The sequence below is a fragment of the Thunnus thynnus genome, chromosome 3 (assembly GCF_963924715.1).
Source record: "Thunnus thynnus chromosome 3, fThuThy2.1, whole genome shotgun sequence".
Classification (NCBI taxonomy): Eukaryota; Metazoa; Chordata; class Actinopteri; order Scombriformes; family Scombridae; genus Thunnus; species Thunnus thynnus.
Window position 1 is genome coordinate 37,444,315 of NC_089519.1, and position 21,706 is coordinate 37,466,020.

The window sequence follows — 21,706 nt, forward strand, 5'->3', positions numbered from 1 at the left end:
TTTGATAGAGAAGGAATTTGAGGACTTCAAGTGGCTCCTAAAGGATGAAAGTCTGGAAGGCCACCAAGCCATCAAAGCATCCCAGCTGGAGAAGGCAGAGAGACAGGACACTGTGGATCTAATGGTGCAGACCTACCAACTTCCTGGAGCTGTGGAGGTGACCAAGAAGCTTTTAAAGAAGATCAACAGGAATGATCTGCTGCAGAGTTTATCAGACAGCAGCTCAGGACCAGAAGGTCAGTCACAGGAAGACAGAAACTGCAACAATCTTATGCAAACAAGATATTAACTTGTTCACACAAGATGCCATCTGTCACATCCAGACTGTGGAGGTCAGACAGAAACGTTACGTTCATGTTATTTATTTGTTTTAATACTGAAGAACTTCCACATTCACACAGACGACCTTCATCTGTCTACCATGATTAACACAAACATCTCTGCTTTCACTGTCAGTGGAAAAGTCTTCACTTCCACTCTGATATAGTAATTATCAATTCAAAATCAGCTTTATTGACACAAATGCCGTTACAGTATTGTCATAGCTAAATTGCATATTATTATATTTTATTGATTGTTAATTATCTCTCTCTCAGTGGATGTCAGTGACGGTGAGGAGGCTTCAGAGAACAGAGGACCTTCCTCCTCTCAGACTCATCCTCTTCCTGAACTTTCCACTGACTCATGCTATTTCAATGCAGGGTTACTAAATTTCAAAATTATGTCTCTCTGTTTCTCTTTGTGTCAGATGATATTTATAATGATGAGGAGGCTTCAGAGAACAGAAGACTTTCCTCCTTTCAGCTTCTGACCGACAGCAGTCAGAGGGAAGGTAAAGCTGCTCAAAGCTGCACATGCTCAGTGGCGTTTGCCTTACACAGAACTACTCTCTGGAGACTGAAAACCTGATCGCTGTTATTAGTCTTTGGATCCATTTCTAAACAAACTAACGTGACCAAACTCTTCATGATGAAGGAACATGTCACCCAGTGCAGCGGTGTGGCTCACTGATGTGTTTTTAATAGTTTCTGGACAACAACGGAGGAATAAGATATATCAGGCTTTCATACACACAATACTTGTTAGTAGATCAGTTCATTGATGGTTTGGATCCAAACATGAGATTTGTTGATAATAAGAAAAATACAAAAAAATCACCAGACATATCCTTTATGTCTTAAAAACATTCTGGTGTGGGTCATGTTCACTTTGCACCCTGCAATTGGCTGTAGAGATTTTCAATACAAAGCCAGAATTGTTCTGCACCATATAAAACTTACTTATGACTGACAGCTGCCAAGCACCTCTGAAAATTGTTATAACATTATACACAACCTGATATTTATTGATCTATTTGTTAAGCCTGACATTCTGTTACACAACTAAACCAGCCATGAACATAAACACACAGATTGAGCTGTCTTTCCTTAAACCAGCTGAGTTTTCTTTCCTTCCTCTCCACAAAAACATCCATGTTATCTACATCCAAGGTTCAGGTCCTATTCATTTTACATCTGACAGTTTTTATTTTCTTGGTCATTTTGATCTGATCTGAGTGGTAAGTTATTATTTTAAAACTCACAAAACAGAAAAGAACAGCTTAATCATTCTCTCCTTCATGCTGCCTGCTGATCACCTGCTGTTGTTTTGTGGGAAAACAGAGGATCCTCTTCCAGTTCGGTCTCTGAGACATAAATAATATAGATTCATTACATTGAAAATCTTTTAGATTCTAAGTCTTAGTACTTTCATTTAAGCAGTCAGACTGGAGAAGCTTGGCCCTTTGGGGCCTGCCAATAATGACAAGTCTGATTTAAGTGACTCAAGTGAAGTTAACTGAAATTAAACTACAGAAGTTAATACTCAACATACAATGAATATTTCTGCAATTGAAATATTTTTTCACATTTTCACTTTTGCTCTCTGTTTGTAGATATGTCTGATGCCAGCTGTCTGCGATCTGAAGATCAGTTTCTGTGCTCCATCTGTCTGCATGTGTTCACTGATCCAGTCAGCACACCATGTGGACACAACTTCTGCAAAAACTGTATCAATAAACATTGGAACAGTAATGACCAGTACCTGTGTCCAATGTGTAACGAAGTTTTCAACACAAAACCTGAGCTTCACATCAACACTTTGCTCACTGAGGTTGTTGCTCAGTTCAGACAGGAAGCTCAACAGAAAGCCAGCAGCAGCAGCTCAGAGCAACAAGCTGCCAAACCAGGAGAAGTTCCCTGTGACGTCGGTACTGGAACCAAACTGAAGTCCTGTCTGGTGTTTCTGGGGTGTCTGGCGGCTTTCTTCTCCTGTGAGGCTCAATTCAATTCATTTCAACAGACATGAAATTAGACTTGTATTTCCAAAGCACAAATGATGATTACAAATTATGATGGTGTTGATGTAGTGGTCATAAAATAATTGTATTATTAAGGACAATAAAAGACAGCTGTTAGTCTATAAATAACAATATAAAAAACAAAAGGAGATGGTAGTGGTAAGTAGAATATGTTAATTAGAAGTATATTTATAAATGTCTATGCCCTACTTGTTGTGGCAGGAAGTGACATATTTAGCAACACTGCACATTCTTCTTTTCCTCCAGAATCAGGGCTTATTTCTCCCTTTTTGTCAGACTTTGGAAGTTGGGGCAACTTTTTGTCAAATTTTGGAAATAATTCCTCCCTAATATTTCTGTAGTTTTGGTTTTCTGATAGAAAGTGTAATTCTGTCTCTACAGCTCCTTCATAACAATGAAAGCAGAGTCTGTTCTCTCTGGACAGCCAGGTCTGCCTGTGTCTGACCTTCTCTATTGCCAGACTATGATCACTCAGTCTGAACATCATCAATGTCTTTCTCAGGTTATTATCAGTTACTGTGGTTAGATCGTCTGCCACAGTATACTGTCTGTTTAGAGCCAAATATGTTACTAATTTGTGTTGTTAGCATGTAATATCATTACAATAAGTGATGTCTGTTCCTTTTTCTTTAGTTATAATTTGGTTAGTTCCAACTCACCAGGAGCCTCCTGTGAAAGTTTCACATGACAAAAGACATCAGCTGATGGACCCTGTGGAGAACCTGGAGGGCAGGATGTGTACGAAGCACAATAAACCTCTGGAGCTGTTCTGTAAGACCGACCAGAAAATTGTCTGCGTGCTCTGCACCTATTCTGACCACAAGACACATGATGTTGTTCCTCTGAAAGAAGAATATGAAGGAAAGAAGGCAGAGCTGGGGAAGAAAAACGCTGAAATTCAGCAGATGATCCAGAAGAGACGACTGAAGATTCAAGAGATCAATCACTCAGTTGACCTCAGTAAGGAAGCTGCAGACAGAGAGAAAGCAGAAGGTGTTCAGGTCTTCACCGCTCTGAAGGAGTCTGTTGAGAGAAGCCTGAATGAGCTCATTGAGACGATTGAAGAGAAGCAAAGAACGACAGAGAAACAGGCTGAAGACTTCATCAAAGAGCTGGAACAGGAAATCTCTGAGCTGATGAAGAGAAGCTCTGAGGTGAAGCAGCTCTCACACTCTGAAGACCACCTCCACCTCCTCCAAAACTTCCCGTCCCTGAAAGCTGCTCCACCCACCAAAGACTGGACAGAGGTCAGCGTCCGTCCACCATCATATGAGGGGACTGTGGTGAGAGCTGTGACTCAGCTAGAGGAGACGCTCAGTAAAGAGATGAAGAAGCTGGTTGAGGCTGAGCTGAAGAGGGTCCAGCAGTATGCAGTGGATGTGACTCTTGATCCTGATACAGCACATGGTAATCTCATCCTGTCTGATGATGAGAAACAAGTAAATCATGGTGATGTGTGGAAGAATCTCCCAGACAACCCAGAGAGATTCTTTAAGTGTGTTATTGTTTTAGGAAAGCAGAGTTTCTCTTCAGGCAGATTTTACTTTGAGGTTCAGGTTAAAGAGAAGACTGAATGGGATTTAGGAGTGGCCAGAGAGTCAATCAATAGGAAGGGACAAATCACACTAAGTCCTCAGAATGGTTACTGGACTATATGGTTGAGAAATGGAAATGAGTACAAAGCTCTTGCTGACCCTCCAGTCCGTCTCTGTCTGAAGTCTCAGCCTCAGAAGGTGGGGGTGTTTGTGGATTATGAGGAGGGTCTGGTCTCCTTTTATGACGTAGATGCTGCAGCTCTTATCTACTCCTTTACTGACTGCTCCTTCACTGAGAAACTCTACCCATACTTCAGTCCTGGTCCTAATTATGGTGGTAAAAACTCCGCCCCTCTGATCATCTGTCCTGTCAATCAAACTGCCTAAACTATTTTTTTATGATCAGCAATTTATTAAGCTATGAAGCATTGTCAGTAATGTACATCAATACTTATTATTATAAATATGTACATATTGAGTCTACTGTCTAAACATACACCAGACGAAGTATTTACTGTATACTACAATACTAACACAGTAGTCAATACTTACATGACAATGGATTAGAGACATGAAAACACACCAAACAATGATTAACTGATACATTTTTAAAAGATTCACTGTCATCCATGTTACAAATTATACATATTCAGTGGTAACATACAGTATAAACCTGATTTAATCAGGATATAATTAATGTGTTCATTCCTTTATGATTTATTATATCATTTGTTGTTGTTTTTTGATGGATTTTTACCTTTTACTTGTCTTTTTACTGCTTCAATATCCTCCCAATATTCATTCATTAACCTCTTCAGTGGTGATGGATCCATCATAAAAAACACACGTGAAAAGAAACTCTGTTCAAACCAACAGAGCTTTAAAATCTAGTGAACATCCCAAAGTTTACAAAGATACCAAATCTGTATCAAGACTGAATTTTAGGGAAATGTATCTACAGTGATGTAAAATATATCAAGATTTATTTCATCAGATATAATGATGCAGCCATAACAGTCATGATGTCCTGAGGTTGAATATTTCATTGTGTGTCATTTAGCTTCAAGGTTTGAACATGAACAGGAAGAGTAGAGTATGTGTCTCTGTTACAAAGGGTGAAAATATGTTCTCTTTACAATTTTGAAGCTACTTAGACATTTTTAGGGGTTTACGAGGTTTTACAATCAAATGTAACATAACTGCTGTCTGTAAGTATCAATGAGAAGCAAAGAATCACTGAAACATGTTAACATGTTGTTCTATAAAGTGTGATGATTGTAAATGTAAAACCAGACTTGTGTAGTTTGTGTTCCTCACAGTAAGAACATTCACACAAATAAATGAATCCGCAACAATTTTGATAATTGATTAATCGTTTTAATAATTTTTGAAAGCCCTAATACATAAAAACATGCTGCATTAAATGAAAGTGGAGATCCCAAAGTGTCCAAAGATACCACATTTGTCAAGTTGAAATGATCATTTAATAATATTTCTGTTTGATGTAACAATGCAGCTGTAAAAATGTATAATATGCTTTTATTGTAAGTGAGGGTTATCTGAAAGTAATATGAGTCAATCAAATAAAGTGAATATCTTCTAATAATAATCATTCCTCCTGTTCATACTGACCATTAGAAGATCCCTTCATAATGACCTTACATTGGAAGTGAAGGAGGACAAAATCCACAGTCCTCCTTCTGTGCAAAAATGTATTTAAAAGTTAATTAAAAGCTAATATGAAGCTTCAGCGTCCAAATGAGTCAAATCAAGTAGATATCTTTCAACGTTACAGTCTTTTTAGTGCCAAAGTTCCTCTTTTTGTTACTTTACTTCCACCTGCAGCTCAACAGGGAAACACTGTCCGAGGAAACACAAAGAGGGAATTTGATGCCAAAAAGACTGTAAATGTGTCAGATATCCACTTGATATGACTAACTCAGACTGCTGAAGCTGAATAGAAGCTTCACATCTACTTTTAAATGTATTGAAAGCACATTTGAAGGATCTTTTAATATCCAGTATGAACAGGAGGAATGATTACAGCGAGGAAAACCTCTTTCACTGCTCATATGGACATCTGACTGTTGGTTTAAGACTTGAAAAATTGTGAACCTGTCCTCTAAGATCAAAAAGTTGTGTAAGATTTTATAGTATAATGTTTCATTTTGTTTTGTTTTTTAAATCCTTTATTTAAACAGGTAGTTTTATTAAGATCAGGATGTCTTTGTCAAGAGAGACCCGTGTTTACTCTTTCCTGTGAGTTCATGAGAATGTGAGTACTCAGTTATTATTCTGTTATTGCAATTAGCGTTGTAGTAGTGATATGTTAATGTACTTTCATGTATAGTGACAGCGTTTGAGTCTCTGTAATAGTTTGACGGTCATGTTACTTCAGTTTACTTCATTGTAATGTATATGATCCCTGATGATGTTATTTATGTTTATTGGTGATTTATCACTGTGTTGCCGGGATGCAGCATTGTGAGAGTGTTAATGCGTCTGTTAAAGGACCGTCACACATTTCTTTAGCTCTCTCTGTGCATTATACCATTAGCAGCAGATATGTGTTGTCTAAGCTAAAATGTTGCTGCTTGTTGATACGCCCTTACACTTATGAGGACTGTATTTTCTTCATGTATGCATCTTTGTACTGTTTGTCCTGTATCACTATTGCATTGTGTATTTCATGCCACACTGTTGATGTTTATCACTATTGCATATCTCTAATGTCTGTACATGTGTACATTTATTCCCTGTCATGTAGTAACCATATCCTTTTACAAGACCACTGGTACAGATATCGGGATAGATAGATAGATAGATAGATAGATAGATAGATAGATAGATAGATAGATAGCAAAAATAGGATAAAAAGCATGAAAATATGTTTTTTAAAGTCCCCCTCCACTCAAAAATATGTTTTTCTTCTTGTTCCTACAGTTGAATGTCTGAACTTCACTGTGCAGAATGATGTATGTGCAGAGTTTGACACTAGAAGGCTGTGACTTTTCAGTGAATTAAGAGATATCTTGTGTCCAGCAGTTAAACTTCTGAAATGAAATATATTTGCATTTTCATTGGTTCTGGATTTGTAATGAGGGAGGAGGGGCAGATGTCATTTTAAGGATTTTATCAAGATAACTGGACTTTTTTTGTGGAAAAAACCATATCAGACACAAACTGTTATTAAGATTTATTTTATTTATTTTATCATTTATTTTATAAATGTTAAAACATGTCTGGAGAAGATCTGCAGAGAAAACGATTCTTAGGCCTTGCTGTACTTTTACTTTGAAACTTGTATTCTCTTTTCTATTTGGCAAAACTGCTGCTGAAATTATTTTGAAATTATTCTTAGCCGGAAACTGAATGTGTTTATTGTGCTAGTGTTGACAGCGTGGATGATGCTGAGGAGAGAGAGCATCCTCCTCCGCGGCAGGTCTCCTCTCCGGCAGGCCGTGTGTTCTGGTAGATGTGATGTCAGAGAGATAATTAATATTATTACGTTATTTTATTAACGTTAGCTCAGTTTGCTGCCGGTGATCTCCCGCTTCAGGCTCCATGGTGGATTTATCAGAAAGTGCTGCAGTGTCGCCCGGACACAGCAGACACGGACAGCAGGGCTCCGGTAACAACGGGAGGAAAACGTCGAAAAAGTCGCGAACGAGAAGAGGGAAACGAGGCAGGAGGAGACGGAATAAAAAGAACAACAGGAACAATAAAACGCCGCCACCGTATTTACCACCGGAGGTAGCTACCGGGCTTTATCCGGGGATTAACTAACAGTGCTCCGTCCTTTAACGGGCTTCGCTATTGGTTTACCCGCCGAGGTAAACCAATAGCGAAGCCCGTTAAAGGACGGAGGTCAGCCCGCTGAACTAGCCGGCTAACATTAGCTTGTCGCAGGCTAATTGCTGCTACAGTTTATTCACAACAAACCAATAAAACATCAATAACATGGCATTAAAACACTGTTGTTGTGAGTCAGACTCCATATTGGACCTCGAAGCCTCAGTGTCTGCTCCTCTCCAGTCCGGTGAAAACATCTCGCCAAACTGCACTCAAATATCTGCCAAATTAAACAAACTCACCTGGTTGGTAAAGATACAAACACCACAGAAGAAGACTAAATATGTCCTCTTAAACAACAATAAACGAGTAATAATTCGGCATTAGTAGTAGTAATTTATTTCTGTCCTTAATAACATAACTTTTCAAAAAGAATGCAGATACAAATAAATAACAATAAGGCATTACACCAAAAGGAAAACAACAAAATATATTAACCTTCCCTTTTTACATTCTAATAGGCCACCCTCTCCAGGTGTAGGCTGTACTAAAACAAAACAAACAAAAACAAAGGTTATAATTATTTCATACACAATAATGATCAACACCTTATATTTGCTTTACCTTTATTTGCTTACATCTTTCAGACTAGTTTAACACTTTCTGCTACTGCTGACACTCAATAAGAAATCAGTAATAAGAGACGGGAAGCAGTTGTATAAACAGATAATTAACTGTGTGCCTAATTAAAAAGTAAGAACAGTCAGTCTAATATTTCTGTAGAAAATAACCCAGTTTTTATCAAAGAAATCTTAAATTATGATAATATTTAATGTTAGAAATGAACAATGTGCAGTGTGTATTGTTTAAAAAAATGACAATACCAGCACCAATACCAGTACCCTTAAAGTGATACCAATATAGTATTTAATTCTATACTTTTTTTTTCTCCTTCATTCATCATGTTAATGATTCATTCAGTTGGGTAAAATGTCATCACTCCTCCTCATCCAAATGATTTTTACACAAATACATTTTGAAAGTGTTATTATTGAAATATTTATGAAATGACTACAAAACTGTACAATGAAGTATCATCACCACAGACTGTATTAGTTGTACCTGCTGCAGTAATGAGCCAATCGCTTGCAGTGATTGGCTGCGAGCAAAACAATACAAATAGTCGTTTGTTTCTAGATCTCAGAAACAAAAATGAGTGAATGCAGGTATCGTTTGAATGGAGAAGTTTCGATACTGTTTGGTTCTGGGTTATTTCAGTTGATATCTTAAAGGTATCGATACTCAGTCCTACTCACCTTCATATAAAAGTGCTGACATTCGAGTAGAATACAGTTTTATTGCAGTTTTGCAGTTAAATACTGTTCAGAGTTGAAGACAGTTTACTCAGCGTCTCTTAGATTCTACACACACAGTCAGACTTTGGAAATTCATTATTTTTCCTGATGACATTGGTTGATTTTGTGTTTTTAAAAGGCAGAAACATTTATAAACACACAGAGAACATATTAACAGTCATACTGGACTCTTAAAGTCAACCTGCTGGTGAAGGTTCATGGTTTCCCTTTGAAAGCGATGATAACGGCGGTGATGGAAACGGTTCGATCAATAAGAGAAATATTACAGGTTTGGATACATATTCTTCAAAATGTCCCTTTATGTTGTGAGAAGAAAATAGAAAAAGGAAAGAACAGAGTCAAGATAAAGTGTCCATGTAGATGTCTGACAGTCAGGTCAAGATACTCTGGACGAGAAGACACTGTGCTGTGTGTGTGTCCTGTAGTTGATCTCACCGGCCAAAAGTATGTGGACACCCAAACCAGTTGATAGTTGTGCAGATGGTCACATTTAGAAACACACCGTTGTCTATAATATCTGTATCATTAACATTTCCCTTCATCTGAACTAAGAGCCACAAACCAGGAAAAACAGCCACAGAGCAAAACTAGACTGCAGTCTGTGGACGGGGGTGTCTGTGTGTTTATGTTTCCTCATTTGTCTTCTGTCTCTCTGTCTGTTTCCCAGGCTGAAGAAGGAAACATTGAATATAAGGTAAATAACTCTTCATCCCCATCAGGGCTGCAACAATTAGTCAATTCATTGATTAGTTGATCAACAGAAAATGAATCTGCAATGATTCTGATCATTGATTCAACGTTTTTAATCAATTTTTAAGCAAAAATGCCAAACAGCTGATGGTTCCAGCCTCTCAAATACACATTTCTGCTTTTTTTTCTGGTTTGATAATGATAACTTAGCTACTTATTTTCATTATCGATTCATCTGTTGATCATTTTCTCGATGAATGATTTAGTTGTGAGGTCTATAAAATGTCAGAAAAGGGTGAAAGATGTTGATGACTGTTACCTAAAGCCCAACATGTTAACGGTTATAAATGCTGCTGTGAACAGAGGGACTTATATTAAAGTGTTGCTCTTACATTCAGAGAAACTGACGTCGTGATAATAAGGTGTGTGGATGTTTACTTCCTGTTACCGTCATGTCTTCCTCTCTGCCGTCGTCCTAGCTGAAGCTGGTCAACCCCACTCAGTATCGCTTCGAGCATCTGGCCACGCAGCTGAAGTGGCGCCTGCAGGAGGGTCGCGGCGAGGCCGTCTACCAGATCGGAGTGGAGGACAACGGCCTGCTGGTCGGCCTGACCGAGGCCGACATGAAGGCCTCGCTCAGGACCTTAAAGAGGATGGCAGAGAAGTAGGTCACCTTGGTCTGATGAGGTTTGAAAGGTTTATTCAATAACTGTGAAATCATTTCAGTGCAATAGAAAATGCTCCGTCTCTGTGATGCATTCAAGGACCCTACGATGTTTAAGCCATCTGCTGTAAAGTACTACAGACACAAGCCTAGAACGTAAACTTTGCTTCTTCAAACGTTTCCAAACTTCCACTTTGCATGACTGACATGATGAAAAGGTAACTGACCAAACATGAAGCCGATGAGTTGATCAGTGTGACCTCAAGTATGAGATCGATGCTTTTGGGGGAAAGGTCGGCAACTAAATGCAGTTTGTACTTAAGGGGTTAAAACATGAATAAAGGACTGGTTTGGTCCTTTATATCAGCGCTGTGGTGTCAGCTGTGATGAGTCTGATGAGGTTTGGTGTCTCCGTGTGTGGACAGGGTCGGAGCTGACATCACTCTCCTCAGAGAGAGGGAGGTCGACTACGACTCCGACAGAAACACCAGAAAAATCGCAGAGGTCCTCGTTCGAAAGGTTCCAGATGACCAGCAGGTGAGATCTTGTCCTCCAGGTTCCTGGATCCTGGACGCGGTCTGCATGTTTCTGACTGGATGGAGTTTATAGATCACAGCATGATTTACTATAAATATCTACCTGAACTGCAGACAGAACCAGATCTTTCAGTCCCTTCAGGAAATTATGATTTTGTGATCACAATAATTAACTTTTCCACATAAAACGTCCAAATCAACAGATGCTTATGATTTATAACAAACAATGATGTCACTGACACACAAGCTGATGTTGATTGGATGAACATCATCCACCTCAAACATTAAAATGGACTCTTTGGAGATGAAACTATATTTTTAAGTTAATGGATTTGGTGCTAAAGTTGAGCTGAAAGTTAATTAATAAAGGCTTTTAAATGGAACTCAAGTACAGTATTTACTTGCATTATTTTCCTTTGCTTGCAATTTTTCTCAATTCCTGCAATTTTACTGCAAAACAAGCACATCAAACACAGCGAATGAAAGATTTTTGCCCACAATAAAACTCTGAGACTGACCTTCATTTGAAACACTTCTAGTTTTATCACAAGCATCTTATTTTTTTTCCATACTTGAAAAACATAACTATGACATCACGGAGCAGTTCCTGGACCTGCGCGTGGCGGTGCTGGGGAACGTGGACTCGGGGAAGTCGACCCTGCTGGGCGTCCTGACGCAGGGCGAGCTGGACAACGGCCGAGGACGAGCGCGCCTCAACCTCTTCAGACATCTGCACGAGATCCAGACGGGACGAACCTCCAGCATCAGCTTCGAGATCCTCGGCTTCAACAGCAAAGGAGAGGTGAGAGCACCAGTGTCCACTTTACTTTTTCTTTTAATTCCTTGTAATTTGGATTTCCTGGTGTGTAACGTGTGTTTGTGCAGGTGGTGAACTACAGTGAGTCTCGGACAGCGGAGGAGATCTGTGAGAGCTCCTCCAAGATGATCACCTTCATCGACCTGGCCGGACACCACAAGTACCTGAAGACCACCATCTTCGGCCTCACCAGCTACTGCCCCGACTTCGCCATGCTGGTGGTGAGCGCCAACACGGGCATCGGTGAGCTGCAGCCGCACGCAGAGAGCAGCCGGCGTTTTGGCTGCTGATCCAGCTGGACGATAACCACAAAATCTGATATTTTCATCTGGAATTAGTCCGTTGTTGTCCAGAAACTTAAAAACACGTCAGTGACATGCGTGTCACTGGATGAAATAAATATATATATATACATATTAACATTTACAACACACAATAAAATAGACACACTTAACATTTCAAAACAAGAACGAACTATTTTGATAATCGGTTCATTCTTTTTATTCATAAGATTCTCAAAGTGAAGATGTTCTGGTTTCTTGGACTTTGAGAAACACCGATTGACATTTTATTGACCAAACAACTAATTGATTAATCAAGAAAATAATCAGCTGATCAATTGGTCATGAAAATAATTCTTAGTTTCATCTTTAAATATGATGACCTCCTCCAGTTTGTCCTTCTGTTCTTTAGCATTAAAGACTAGAATTCACTTCATCTCCATGAACGTGTCCATAAACTAATAATTCGTACCATAAAGTGAATCATTTGAACATATCGTCACTCAATCTGTTCTCCTCTTAAACATGTTTCAGAGTCGTCAAGTGTTTAAGAGATAAAATCTGAATCTCTCCAAAATTATTTCACCATTTTTCTGACATTTTACAGACCAAACGAGCTCTACTATATATAAAAAGATATGACATCATTTCCTGTCATGTTGAATAAAGTTTCTGACTAATGGAACCAGAAACATTGAACAGTGTCGTTATGATGAGAATGTGTTTTTAGAAACTAAACTTGATGAAATGTTCTGGCATCATAATAAGACGACTGTTTATTCTCAGATAGAAACAGTAAATATATCAGTTGAAATCACAGCGTGACGGATCGTCCTGGTGACCTCATGGTTAAAGTTCATATCATATATCATATATATCACCTCCTCCTCCTCCTCCTCCTCTTCCTCCCCCGCCGACCCCAAACAAAAGCAAAAAATCATCTTAAAAAGAAAAATCTTGACTGTTGAACTGAATCATCTCTTCTCACATTAGCAAGAATCGACTAGTACAGTAGTGCTACATCATAACTTCACTCCTCACAGATATTTGCATCATGTGACATGTGAGTGAAATCACACAGACTCTGGAGCTTTTGGTCTAAAGATTTCTTGCAGTAACGTTAATAAAGTTCTTTGCTAGAGGTGAAATATTAACAACACCTGCAAGTCGCCACTAGAGGTCAGAAGAGGTCAGTGTTGATCAGCTGGTTGTTCTGAAGGTTTAGTTGATGTTAAACATGATGACCTCTTGAACAAACTCAAACCAACAATGAACTGATCTATAACGACTACTGTGTGTGTGTGTGTGTGTGTGAGTGTGTGTGTGTGTGTGTGTGTGTGAGTGTGTGTGTGTGTGTGTGTGTGTGTGTGAGTGTGTGTGAGTGTGAGTGTGTGTGTGAGTGTGAGTGTGTGTGTGTGAGTGTGTGTGTGTGTGTGAGTGTGTGTGAGTGTGAGTGTGTGTGTGAGTGTGTGTGTGTGAGTGTGTGTGTGTGTGTGTGTGTGTTTGTGAATGTGTTTTTAAAGACAGCAGGAGGAAACTAAAAACTACTTTTATTACAGATTAATCTGCAATTGTTTTCTTTATTGATTGATTAATAGTTTTTGTTCAGTTTATTATCAAATATGACAAAGAAAAATATCAAATCATCACATTTAAGACGCTGGAACAAGAGAACGTTTAATATGTTTTGCTCAAAAAATGACTCAAGTGATTAATTGATTATTGATATTATTATTGATAAGTAGTCGCTGATTAGTTTTCTTTCAATCGACTAATTGTTTAATCAGCTAATTGTCTATACCTTTATTGATAAGAGCTGTGATTTAAGAAGGAAAAGAGTAAGTAAGATACAATAAACCATAAAAATGTAACAAATCTGAATGTTTTTAGTGTATCGTTTACTGCGGGAGTCTGTCAGATAATAAAGTATTTATCTTAGATGTATGAACGTCGTCAACATGCTCACAGCGTTCTTCTTCTCCTCCGTCCAGCCGGTACGACCCGGGAGCACCTGGGTCTGGCCATGGCGCTGAAAGTTCCCATCTTCATCGTGGTCAGTAAAGTGGACCTGTGTTCTCGCGGCACCGTGGAGCGAACCGTCCGACAGCTGGAGCGAGTCCTGAAGCAGCCGGGATGCAACAAGGTTCCCATGGTGGTGTCGAGTCCCGACGACGCCGTGACGGCCGCGCAGCAGTTCACACAGTCTGCATGGTGGGTAGAATACTACTAATATACTACTAATATACTACTAATACTACTGTTAATACTACAGTTCACACAGTCTGCATGGTGGGTAGAATACTACTAATATACTACTAATATACTACTAATATACTACTAATATACTACTAATATACTACTAATACTACTGTTAATACTACAGTTCACACAGTCTGCATGGTGGGTAGAATACTACTAATATACTACTAATATACTACTAAAATACTACTAATATACTACTAATATACTACTAATACTACTGTTAATACTACAGTTCACACTGCATCTGTTTATAGGAACATTTTTGTTTTTTATGGTCGTTGTTGCGTTTCACAGCAGGAGAATTAAAGGTGTTACTTACACCGTTAATGAGGAGTCTGTTCTATTCAACAGTCCCAGTAAACCATGACAGAACAAACTGGGACCCTGAAACTGAATCAGATTGATATAATTCAGCATCGTTCATTTCATTAATGACATCTGTGCTTCTCCTACTGAGACATGTCAGAATGTGTGGTCAAAATATTAGAAACACCTGGCAGTATAATGAAGTTTCCTGTGTGTGTGTGTGTGTGTGTGTGTGTGTGTGTGTGTGTGTGTGTGTGTGTGTGCAGCATCACGCCCATCTTCACCCTGTCCAGTGTGTCTGGAGAGAGTCTGGACCTCCTGAAGGTTTTCCTCAACATCCTTCCTCCACTGAGCAACAGCAAAGAGCAGGAAGAGCTGATGCAGCAGCTCACTGAGTTCCAGGTACACACACACACGCACGCACGCACGCACGCACGCACGCACGCACGCACGCACACACACACATAAACACATGCACACACACACACACACACACACACATAAACACATGCACACACACACACACACACACACACACATAAACACATGCACACACACACACGCACACACATACACACACATACACACAAGCCTTCCCCTACCAGGTGTTCAGGTGATGTTGTAACACTCTGGCGGCCATGTTTGGCGTCTCCAGCTTGTTCAGTGTTTTGACTCATTCCACCATACACCCCATAATATTCTGTATGTTTATCTCCTGCAGTCTGAACACTGACATGCTGTCAGCTGATAAAATGTCAGTCAGTTATATTTTACACTGTAATTCTCAGTTTACTGTGTGTTTCGTTTGCAGACATGATGATGACCATGATTGGTTAAGTTGTTGAAAATGAAACTATAACTAATAATCTGCCTGTTTTCCATCACGTCTGTGTGTGTTTGCAGGTGGATGAGATCTACTCGGTTCCTGATGTTGGGACTGTGGTGGGAGGAACTCTGTACAGGTCAGAACGTCACAACAGATCATAACCACAGATTTACTTAATGCTTAAACAAGTCTGAAAAAGCATTAAAAGTGTTTGGTATTTAATGTAGTTTACATTGTATCTTATCTTACAGTGTAGTAAGCAGTCACACAGGATATCTCAAGTCAAGTCATTTGCAGTTTGGGAAACATTTTCAACAAGTTTGTTCGCCGACGGTTCTGTGTTTAGTTCTCAGAGCTGACTGTGTGATGAAGGCTGGAAGGTTAAAGTAACAGCGTTGAAGGTTTTCTGTTTCGTTCTCTCTGGCGGCACCTGTGGTGATTAACGGTACTTACAGGTGTGTTTCTGGACGTCACTTCGCAGAGATCCAGACAGTGTCGCCTGTGTGACGTCAGAGTTGAGGAGTGAGTCTGTTGTGTCAGCTCCTCTCAGGTGGACCTGCTGCTGCTGCTGCTGCTGCTGCATCAACGGGACATAAACTCAGTCTCCTGTATGACTGAACAGATGTTTATTTATATGAAAATCTTCCAGATTATAACTTTAAAAAAGAAAAGTGCTAATTAATCTGTTACCTGAGAGACAACAGATACATTTTGGACTTCTGTCGTAAAGGAAACAATCTGAGATTTTCAGAATAAAAGTATTTTCAGAATTAACTCTTAATTTTCTGAGAAAAAAAGTTGTAATATTACATAAAGATCTCACTTGATATTTACTCAAAAAAAACTATTTTTGTAACATTATGACTTTTATTCTTGAAATGACATCATTATCTCATATAGAGCTGCAACGATAAATTGATTAGTTGCCACTTATTAAGTTAATTGCCAACTGTGCCAGTTCTCTGATTGCAGCTTCTTAAATGTGAATATTTTCTGGTTTCATCAGTAAACTGGGACAAAACAAGACATTTGATGACGTCACTTTGGGACACACTGATTTTCAGACATTTTATGGATGAAACTGAACGATAAAATAATCGATAGATGAATCAATAGTAATCATAAATAATCATGAGCTGCAGCTCTAATCTCATAACATCACATGTTTTATTTTTTAAATATCAAGGTTTTTGTTCAGATCTCAGATTCTCACTTCAGCTTCTTTTTTATTGATGTTAATTTGTCTTCTAAATAAACTCAAACTGTCTCTGAGGGAATAAAGAACCAACAGACCAGTTCTCTGTAGGGTTCATTGATCTGACTTGAAGCGCAGTAAACTGCAGTAATAATGTGTATTAATGTGTGTCTGTGTGTGTGTGTGTGTGTGTGTGTGTGTTTATAGCGGGGTGTGTCGGGAGGGCGAGCGGCTGGTGGTCGGTCCGACAGACGAGGGTCGTTTCCTGCGTCTGAAGGTTGGAAGCATCCAGAGGAACCGCTCGGCCTGCAGGGTGCTGAGAGCCGGACAGGCCGCCACGCTGGCTCTGGGGAGCTTTGACCGCTCGCTGCTACGCAAGGTCAGAGGTCACGCAAACCTCAAGACAGTGATGAGACGATGTGTGTGTGTTGATGTGTGTGTGTTGATGTGTGTGTGTGTTGATGTGTGTGTGTTGATGTGTGTGTGTGTTGATGTGTGTGTTGATGTGTGTGTGTTGAAGTGTGTGTGTGTGTGTTGCAGGGGATGGTGATGGTGAGTCCTAAGATGAATCCAACCATCTGCTGTGAGTTCGAAGCCGCCATCGTCCTTCTCTTCCACGCCAAGACCTTCCGCCGGGGGTCGCAGGTCACCGTTCACGTCGGTAACGTCCGGCAGACAGCAACCGTGGAGTGCCTTCACGGGAAGGTCAGTGTGTGTGCGTCATGTAATCAGTCCCTCCAGGAAGTTATAGGATATTGCGCAATGATTAACACAAATTTCAAGAAATCTCTCTTCATATTTAAAAGAGCCTGAACTTTTCCACTTCCAGACGGTTTATGATTCATGTCGTGGTAACTTATGTCAGTGCAGGAAGACGGACACGTCTCACCTGCCAAGAAAATGATGCAGCAGATTGGAGGGAAACAGTTTCACATCGTGGTCGACCAGAGAATCAGAGATTCAGTGTGACCGAAGCAGCTGCATCAAAGCTCCTGGCTGACTATAGTTTTATGTTAACTGATTTATTTGAATAGTATTATTGATTTTATTTGGTGATAATTGATTAAAAAAAGGCTTATTAATGGAAGTCAAGTGCAGTATTTTCCTTTCTTTATAGAACTTTGAGTTCATGGTTCTCACTGAGTTCTAGTTGTTTCTGTGATATGACGGATGTTTTTTATCCAAATACATATGATTCTTCATCGGTAGTAGTTTTTTTATTTTCCTTTGCTTGCAGTTGTTGAAGAAAAATCACTCAAATCTTGTTCAAAGTTTGCTGCAGTAGAAGTGGTTTAATAGCGTTTTAATAGCTCACTGACCAGAGCAGAAGGAAACACTTTAAACCGTAAGATCAAACAACTGGTAACTGAAAGGTAGGAAGGGCATCTGCATACAGGATCAAGGCAGCGTAGTGGGGGGGGGGGGGGGGCAGGATCAAATAGGTCAAACCAGCAGGGGTCAAAGGCAGGAAAGACACACAGTTGGCATCTTGTTGATCAAGGAGTTGTTATCAATCTTCACAATTTTACCAAAAAAAGAGATAAAAAAACATCACAAACTGTCACAATTTCTGAGAAAAGCTGCTGCAGAATCAAACATTTTTGGCCTCAATAATGACAAAAACCTCAGTGAAATCCTGGAGGGACTGTATGAAGTATGAAGTGTGTGTATATGTTGTATTAATGTGACGTGGTCATGTGACCTCGTCCTTCCTGCTGCAGGACGAGCTGCGAACGGGCGAGAGAGCCGTCGTTCGCTTCCGCTTCATCAAACATCCCGAGTACCTGCGACTGGGCGCCAAGCTGCTCTTCAGGGAAGGCGTCACCAAGGGCATCGGCCACGTCACCCGCCTCCTGCCCACCTCCCAGAACCACGACCAGAACCAGAACCAGAACCACGACCAGAACCTGCAGGAGCACTGAAGACCTCCTTCGTCCTCCTCCGGCGACAGATGGAAGGAGCTCCCGTGAGAACTCGGACCAGTCGGACGTCATCGTTGCATCTCTGATTAACGGGTTAACTCTCCCGCCACATGTCGGCGCATTAATCCTCCCGTCTCGGATCTATAGTTCTGTTCTGCTCCTGCTGTGATGTCACAGTCTAAACTCTTCTGGAAATGAGTCCATCATCATCATCTCATCTTCTTCTTCTTCTTCCTCCTCCCTGCAGCTCAATCTGCTGCTCGGCTGCTCGCCCGCCGGACCGTTTGTTTGTGTCCTGGAGTTAAAGCCGGCTGACCTCTGCGGACTTAAGCCCGGACACTTAATCTGATGTTGTGCCACAGATTGATTTAAGAGGCTCCTTTTTATCTGCGCCGCTGTCATGAGAAGATGGCAGGATTATATCTGAGGAACGCTTTTGAAGAGCTTACGTGTCGACTGCTGATGAGATGAGATGTGAGCTGAAGATTCATCTCCCAACATGTCCACATGCTCAGACTGGACGTGAAACTGAATGTGAGGATGTTCTTTTGAAGGAGCCGCGGTTTCCTTCTTTCTCGATGTGGACAGAACATTTACGATGGTTTCGCATGTTTCAGCTCATCGACTTCACATCATAAAGATTCTCTGCTGAGTATTTTCCCTCCAGTTTGGTGTCAGGGGTCTTTTTTTTTTTAATTTGTGTGCACAAACAAGTCATTTTTGCTCTCGAATCATCTCCGAGTTGTAGTTTTTTTTAAAGAAATAAAGTGTTTTTCATACAGCAGTGAAAGCTAACGCTGCAACTATTATTATTTACAATTTCCCAGAATTCAAACTGATGCCTTTAAATGTGTTGTTTTGTCCAACAGTCCAGAATCCAAATATATTTAGTTTACAATGATACAGAACAGAGAAAACATTATAGAAGTCAGATTTGACCTCTTAAACACACAATGATGTGTTAAACATGTTTTATAGGATAACAGGTTGAGTAACATTATGTTAATTCATTAATTATTAACTCAAAATATTAACTATTAGCGCATGAATTACTGATCTGTGGATACATTCATGGAGGTGAAGTGAACTTCAGTCTTTAACTTCGGTGAGTTAAACCGAACTGAACAAACTGTCTCAACACTGAAGAGACAAAGAGTCCAAAACTGGAGAACGTTATGATGTTCACGGCTGCAACTAACGATTGTTTTCATGATCAATTAATCAATTAGGTGTTTGGTCCATAAAACTGCATCTCTGCAGCTAATTTGAAGACAGCTAGTTGTAACGATTATTGTTAATTAATCTGCAGTTTTATTCTCTCAGTGTAAATGCTCGTTATAATTTCTTATAACTGTTCAATACAGAAACATCAAATCAAGCAGCAAATATTTGATATTTTTGCTTTTAAATGAAATGACTGAAATGATTATTGGATCATCAGAGTAGTTGCAGATTAATTTATTAAAGCTTCAACTAACGATACAAATTCATGTCTTGAAGCAAACTCTGTTCATTTGGATGAATTTTAAAATTTCAGGTCACTTATTGGAGATCATATATGACTCATTTATTAACTGGAGAGCATAAATTACTTATCTGTGTGTTCAAGTTTTTAAAAGAAAAGTATTCTTGACACCTGCAAACATTCCACAAGAGTTTAGACTGATGAGGTTTTTTATCCTGCCGCTCATCGTCTTCTTCTCTGTTCTTTTGCACTTTATCCAGTTTGAATCCTGTTAAATCAATCACACGTCGACTTCTTCACCCTCTTTGTTTTTGCTTTATTTTCTTTCTGGCAGCGACTTCGACAGATGATATGAACCACATTCTGGAGGTTGATGGATTCTCTGAACTGGTTTCTATTGGTGGAATACTGGAGGAAGATAAAAGTTTCATTATGTAAATGTGTTCTGGGGGATGAAACGCTCCAAACGCCGAGGTTTTCCCTTCACATCACAGCCTTACTGTACATTCATCACCGTCTGTTCAGCCCTTAATAAAACCTGTAAAATTCTGCAGGAAAAATCTGCATTTTTACAAACGACTGACACTGAAATATTTGCATCTTGGGTTTCCAGTTTCTTTCTGAATGATCAGTTCATGTTTAGTGACCATATAAAACAGCTTTTCCCAGCTAAACATAACCTGCATGCTCACTGACTGGCAGAGGAAAAACCCCTCTAATCCTCATTTCAAGATAGAAAATATGTATATGTATGAAGTTTTTTTTTTTTTTTTGAGGTTCTGTGCAATTGAAAACCTAAATATTGAATGTACTTTCCATTGATCCTGTGTAGCATTTGAAACTGCTTAACTGTTCGGATGGAGTTACTGTCGACTTTGCACTTTGTCTTCTGGTTCTGCATGTGTGTCGATGCAGCGCTGAGACACATTTAAACATGAGAGTGGATTTTGTTTTTCCTGACCGTCCCTCTAGTTAATAAATAAAACTGTTACAGTGATCTGAAATATCTCGCCTCTGTTATTTCTAGGGCTGTAGTCTGCTGGTCGATTAGTTGGTCGATATGCTCTTGTCCGACTAAATTCTCATTGGTCGAATAATCTCCGTGTTATTTTCATAAGGAGAAAAGTGCTACATCAACAGCTTTCCAGGATTGATCCATTATTTCCTGCGGCGGGAGGGACAGACTAACAAATTACCTGTGAGAACAACGGGGGTGTATTCAAAACACCCCCGTTGTTTTCACAACTTTGAACTCGCCCAACTTAACGGAGACTGCTGGGTCTAACTGTGCTCAACGTTTACTGAACGTTTACTGAATCTGTGTTTCTCCATAATGACACAACGAGAACTCCCGCCAGACCAAAAACATATTTTTTATTATTTGATATCCGAATGAGCATCCATTCATTTGAAAATCGACAGCGTTTGGGAGTCTCTGTGCAGCGCTGTTCCGGTACGTGAGTCAACCTCTGTCGTTGCCTGGGAAACCACTGGTCGCGCGGCTCCGTTAAGGAGTATGTTTGCGTAGCGAGCGGGAAAGAGCGAGGGGCAGAGAAGTGACGGTGGATATGAGCGGAGCAGAGGAAAAGGTTAGTAGTAAATTGTCAGTCTGGCAGTAAATGTACAGTACAGACTACAGTGTGTCAGTTAATAAATGCTAAAAAGTCACGTCTGTTGTTT

General features: G+C 39.8%; 2 protein-coding genes across 2 annotated transcripts; both read left to right on the forward strand.

Moving 5' to 3' along the window:
* Positions 1-586: 586 nt before the first annotated feature.
* LOC137180381 (E3 ubiquitin-protein ligase TRIM21-like) lies at positions 587-5,952 on the forward strand. Its single transcript, XM_067585715.1, has 3 exons — positions 587-832; positions 1,934-2,311; positions 2,993-5,952. Exons 1-3 carry the CDS (start codon positions 685-687, stop codon positions 4,279-4,281), a joined length of 1,815 nt encoding a protein of 604 aa, XP_067441816.1. The 5' UTR covers positions 587-684; the 3' UTR covers positions 4,282-5,952.
* Positions 5,953-7,285: 1,333 nt separating this feature from the next.
* On the forward strand, positions 7,286-21,023 carry gtpbp2b (GTP binding protein 2b). The gene is made up of 12 exons (XM_067585718.1): positions 7,286-7,647; positions 9,730-9,756; positions 10,232-10,416; positions 10,842-10,953; positions 11,557-11,754; positions 11,838-12,012; positions 14,042-14,261; positions 14,885-15,020; positions 15,522-15,580; positions 16,847-17,018; positions 17,180-17,344; positions 18,361-21,023. The coding sequence occupies exons 1-12, from the start codon at positions 7,459-7,461 to the stop codon at positions 18,559-18,561; spliced, it is 1,839 nt and encodes a 612-aa protein (XP_067441819.1). The 5' UTR covers positions 7,286-7,458; the 3' UTR covers positions 18,562-21,023.
* Positions 21,024-21,706: the final 683 nt, after the last annotated feature.